The 6,028-nt window shown below is 43.8% G+C and overlaps 1 protein-coding gene across 1 annotated transcript; it reads left to right on the top strand.

Moving 5' to 3' along the window:
- The first annotated feature begins 247 nt into the window (after positions 1 to 247).
- Positions 248 to 2,601, top strand: LOC130291938 (olfactory receptor 6C1-like). Its single transcript, XM_056541367.1, has 2 exons — positions 248 to 359; positions 1,644 to 2,601. The coding sequence occupies exons 1-2, from the start codon at positions 349 to 351 to the stop codon at positions 2,599 to 2,601; spliced, it is 969 nt and encodes a 322-aa protein (XP_056397342.1). The 5' UTR covers positions 248 to 348.
- The last annotated feature ends 3,427 nt before the right edge of the window (positions 2,602 to 6,028 follow it).

The following is a 6,028-nucleotide window of genomic DNA, read 5'->3' as shown; positions in this document are numbered from 1 at the left end:
TTTTGAGAATGTTCATAAATGATAAATTTTACATGAAGTAAAAGACTGTTTTGTAAGTAAAAAAAACTGTACAAATGACAAATGACAAGGGTCAAATTGTGGGTTCTGTTAAATAATTGAAATTGTGTCTCAGTAAGAAGACCCCCACCGATCAGTAGAACGAGCGAGAATAGGAGCTTAGCAGCGTGCTTTAAACGTACCTGTCATATCACAGAATAAAACAGTGCTTATGTATGTTTTTCACTAGGTTGAGCAGATGTCCTTTTCTATGTGTTTAGCTTCTGAATTTGGCCACAAATCCCTCTGCTCTGCTGCTCACTCATTCTGACATCCGCTGCTCAGGGAGGGATGTGTCCGAGGTAAGCACTGAACCCGCCCTCACTTGCCATGCATTTACTTCCTCCCTTCATCAAATCACTGCAGGGTGCTCTGTAACCACTTCTCTCTGTTTTCATGCTGCAGTCTGATAGGACAGGAGTGAGCACAGAGGAGTCCTAGTCCCACCCTCACTTCCTGGACTTTGTCCCAGCCTGTGCTTCAGCTGGGACAAAGGTGATTCTGCAGCCAGACAGGATTATGTTCCGGATAGTATGGGGACCTCTGGTTGTCTTTTTTATGAGCCATCAGTTTCATAAAAAGGAAAGAAATTTCTATTTCAATAAACATTTTTGAAAGGTTAAAGAGTACCTGTCACCAAACTTAAATTTTAATATATTTTTCCTCATGTAATTATAAGACACTTTGCTATTTACTTGCTGTTAAAATTCTCAACCTTTTATATGATTTTAATGTGTTTGAAAAAACGGCCACTAGGTGGCTCAGGAAACTCAGGAAGTGCGTGCGGAGCATGGTGAGGCACAGCTCTCACAGGCTTCAGTGACGTTGTGCCTGCTGGGGAACGCCCACTTTCTCCTGCCGGGAGCTCAGACAGTGTGAGCAAGGGGAAAGGTATGATACAGAGCTTTTTGAAGCTTGGAATTTTTTTTTTAAGGGCAGGAGAGGTGTTAGGAGTATTTAGGGGATATGGTATTTGTAGTTGGTATTAGTAGTTTAGAAAATATGGTTTGATGACAGGTACTCTTTAATGTTTTGCCAAGATGCACAACATATAAAATGTTTTTGAATCTGACAGTGCCCATTTAATCCCCAGATCGCATATTGCTTAAGCGTGTAAAGCGAGTAAAGCGTGTTACTGCACCCATTCTCCTGATCAGTTGGGGTTTTGAGTGACAGGGACATACATATAAGGGTCATACACATAGTAAATACCTGCAGTTGTGTATTACAGAGCTGCAGATTTTCTGTGTGCCGCTATATGGTGGCTCTGAATTGCATACCCTATTATCTCTGAGATGCTAAGCATCTTGACGGGAATAAAGCACAGATTCGAACATTCCACCTTTTATTTTTTCTTACATATTCCAATGATTTTTAATGGTGCAGTATTTCTGATCCATACAACACAATTCTGTAATCCAGCTAATATTGATTTCCAGAAATTATATTGTTCATAGTTTATATTACTACATTTTTCCAATAAATTTTACATGTTGCTTTATGAGTTTCCTGCTTTGGCTGTACATGTACTTTTTTTTTTCATTTTGTTTTAATAATTTTTATATATTTGAAATTAAATTTCACAGGTGGCTTGGAAAAATGAATATCGCAAATGAGACATTGGTGACCTACTTCATTATTAAGGGGATTTCGGATATCCCGATACTCCAAGTTCTGACCTTCCTTCTGGTTCTATTGATGTATGTAGTCATTCTTGGTGGTAATATGACCATCTTTATAGTAGTCTGTGTGTGCTCTCACCTCCATACTCCCATGTACTTCTTCTTATGTAACTTGTCCATCTTGGACATGTCCTCCAGTACGGTCACTCTTTATAAGATCCTCAGCAGCTTTTTATCAGGGGATAAAACCATTTCCTCAGATGTGTGTATATCTCAAATGTTTATTTTTATTTCTTTAGTGGGCAATGAGTTGATGTTGTTGACAGCCATGAGTTATGACCGCTATGTTGCCATCTGTAAACCATTGCATTATTCCTCAATCATGGGCCCGGGCCTGTGTGTGGCTTTCGCCACTATCTGTTGGGTTTTTGGCTTTATAGAATCGACTCCTATTTTTATATTAATTCACAGATTTTCTTGTTTTAAATCAAACATAATAAACCATTTTTTCTGTGACATAGTGCCCATAATGAAACTTACATGCAACGACACTTCCTTGACCAACCTCTTAATTTTTATCTGCGGACTTTTTCTCTCCATCTTCCCCTTTCTGTACACATTCATCCCATATATTTTTATTATCATTGCCATACTAAAAATCAGTTCAACTTCTGGAAAACATAAAGCTTTCTACACATGTTCTTCCCACCTCACTGTGGTCATACTCCTCTACGTGACTCTCATCTGTCAGTACATGAGACCGGTTTCAATGGACGGTTTGGGATCTAGTAAGCTTTTCTCTCTGTTTAACACCGCTGCAGTCCCTCTGCTTAACCCGCTGATCTACAGCCTGAAGAATACGGACGTAAAATCTGCACTTAAACGTCTGAAGCAACAAATGGCCACAAAGCTGGTGTTATGATTCGGCTAGCTGGATGTGGATCCTCTGTGTCAGCGAGGGATTGGCGTGGACCGTGTCGGTGGACCGGTTCTAGGGTTGCTACTGGTTTTCACCAGAGCCCGCCGCAAAGCGGGATGGTCTTGCTGCGGCGGTAGCAACCAGGTCGTATCCACCGGCAACGGCTCAACCCCGATGACTGCTGAGAAGGCGTGGGACAGAAGGAGTAGGCAGAGGCAAGGTCAGACGTAGCAGAAGGTCGGGGCAGGCAGCAAGGTTCGTAGTCAAATAGCAATAGCAGAAGGTCTGGAACACAGGCTTTGGACAACACTAAACGCTTTCTCTGGCACAAGGCAACAAGATCCGGCAAGGAGGGGAAGGGGAAGTGAGGTTATATGGACAGGTGCACAGGTGGAAGCTAATCAGACTGATTGGGCCAGGCACCAATCATTGGTGCACTGGCCCTTTAAATCTTAGAGCCCTAAGGAGCGGACCCGCGCGTGCCAGGACGTGACAGCCGTGGACCGGGACAGGTGAGTGACTTGGGATGCGATTCGCGAGCGGGCGCGTCCCGCTATGCGAATCGCATCCCCGCCGGCAGTGTCAGTGCAGCGCTCCCGGTAAGCGGGTCTGACCGGGACGCTGCAGAGAGAGGAATGCCGCAAGCGCTCCGGGGAGGAGCAGGGACCCAGAGCGCTCGGCGTAACAGCTGGGCAAGGATTTCTGAAAACTTCTGGAGGTGCAGTGACTTGTTGTAATCGAGAAGGATTGGGGAACAGTGGTCTAAGCTCTAGGCTGATTCCTTACTATTGGTGGACTTGTTTGTTTATTGACCTAGAGTATAAATCTCCTTTCACTTTTTTTCGCATTTTGTTATGTTGCGGCCTTGTACTAAAATAGAAAAGTTTTTCCCCATCTACACTGGAGATCAAAATTTGAGAAAAATTTATGAACACTTGATTTTTTTCAGAAATAATGTAATCTACATTGATCATCATTTGAAGGATTCTTTGTAAGGAGTACACATGCCATTAGAACAGTGTTTTTTCAAAATAACCAGAGTATATCAACATAAAACCTTTATTTTTCAAAAACGTGATGTTAATTAGAGAATAGCAATGACTGTAGCACAGAGCAAGATTCTAAGTAAATGTTCTGAAGGTTGCAGCAGCCACCAATTAGTAGGAAGTTTATTTCTATAGCGCCTACAGATTCCGCAGCGCTTACAATTATGGGGTACAAACAAAGACAAGTATCAGACATAATATTACACAATAACTATTGTATGAGAGGTCCAACTCCTGCTGCAGAAAACATTCCCCAAACCATGGCTCTTCCTCCTCCACCTTTCACTGACTTCTTTACACACTTTGAATTCAGTCTTTCCCCAGTTTTTCGATGAACATAATGTTTCCCATAAGACCCACATAAATTGCTTTCATCACTAAAATGAACTCTGGACCACTTCTCCTCTGTCCACACAACATGCTCCTCAGCAAAGGTGATTCTAGCCTTTTGATTCTTTCTGCTAATGAGAGGTTTGGTCACTGCAGAGTGGGCTTTCAGTCCAATTGCTCTTAAAAGTAGAGACACTGTATGACCAGACAGATCCTTACCCTGTTCAGTGCAGAACTGGCGAGTAATTCCAGCTGCAGTGTTGAAACGATTACCCATGGAGATTCTCCACATTATCCTCTCCTCTCCTGCATTTGTCTTTAAAGGGCGACCAGCCTTTTTGGGGGACTTGAATGAGTTTGTGATGTTGTAAAGTTGCAATATTCTAGAAATCACAGACTTGGAATGACCAACTTCTCTTGCTATGGCTGATAGGGTCACCCCTTTGGCCTTCATCTGGACAACCTGCTGCCAGAGGGTTTCAGTCACTTTGGAACTGGAAAGGTAGGCTGCCAGTTGAATAGGGTTTGTCAGATCCTTAAGGAAATTAGCACCAATTGTTAGATTAACACCAATAATCAGGTATCTGAAAGTGTTCTCTAATTTTGATCAGTGTTCTTTTTCAATTATCTCATTTACATTTTTATTCTGTGCTTTAAGAAGTTTATGCTGCACTTCCCATGCTACATCATCAGGTGTCAGGAGAGGCAGCGACAGCCACAGTAGGTAATTGCAGCTTCTGTGCTCCATTGCTCATCCGGTCGGGGGACCTACTGCTTAGGGTTATGGCCCATAGAAGTAGGTCCCTGATTGGGCGAGCATAGGAGTACAGGAAACTATATGACTGCCGGGGGGGGGGGGGGGGTGCACCTATCTTAAGGAGGTCTGCTACCTACAGGTGGGGGTTGAGGGGGGTCTGCTTCCTACAGGTGGGACCTGGGGGGGGTCTATTACCTACAGGGGGGACTGAGGGGGTCTGCTACCTACAGTTGGGGACCGAGGTAGGTCTGCTACCTACAGGTGGGGGCTGAGGGGGGTCTGCTACCTACAGGTGAGGGCTGAGGGGGGTCTGCTACCTACAGGTGAGGGCTGAGGGAAGTCTGCTACCTACAGGTGAGGGCTGAAGGGGGTCTGCTACCTATAGGTGGGGGCTGAGGGGGGCTGCTTCCTACAGGTGGGACCTGGGGGGGGTCTATTACCTACAGGGGGGGCTGAGGGAGGTCTGCTACCTACAGGTGGGGGCATGCACAAGAGTAAATCACACACAGACACACATTGTCAGTGTTAACATACTTCTCTAACCTTTATTTGCCAATGCTTCAAGTCATATAGACATTGCAATTAGCATAAGTTCCCGCCCTCACTAGGGAGGTGTTTTTAGCCTTGGCATACCATATGCATACCATCTGCCAAGGTATGCCTTCTGTCTCAGATATTTAAGAAGGGTTTAGGCATTGGCTAGAACAGGAAATTCCTCTACTTCACGGGAGGGGGAAAAGCAAGGAGCAGAGTAGCGTGGGGGATGGGCTTTGTCAAATAGTCTTTTTATAATGCATACACATATATACATCCATTACAATCCCCCCTTAAAATGACTATTTTACCTTTCCCAAATTTCCGTGATCCTAACTCATCTGTTTTCTCAAACACTTCACTGTGGCTTGTCCATGAACCCCCTTCACCATGGCTTGTCCATGAACCCCCTTAGCCTCAGACTTTACACATATGGAGTCAGATGCTGTCCCTATGGTTCACTGGTTTTATAGATGGCATTGAAGCTCTGTAATGGGGTATAGGCTTCATCAGTAGTCTTGATAGGGATGACCCTTTTGTTTCTAATGACTGATCAATATATTAATACTAATATGCCATTGCTGCTGGAAAAATATATATGTTACCTACCCCTTAACCCATATACATCAGCTTGCAATACGCTTGTGACTATGATTGAGGCCTTGCCATGATGCCAATACAACTGAGATAAGGAGTAAAAGACTAAATATCTGAAGAACAGAGAACTCTGGAATTTCCCAGTAGAGAAACTTCTGCCAAGAAA

Source organism: Hyla sarda, chromosome 9 (genome assembly GCF_029499605.1).
Source record: "Hyla sarda isolate aHylSar1 chromosome 9, aHylSar1.hap1, whole genome shotgun sequence".
NCBI classification, from domain to species: Eukaryota; Metazoa; Chordata; class Amphibia; order Anura; family Hylidae; genus Hyla; species Hyla sarda.
The sequence above is the reverse complement of the archived record's forward strand: the minus strand, read 5'-3'. Positions and strand labels throughout refer to the sequence as shown.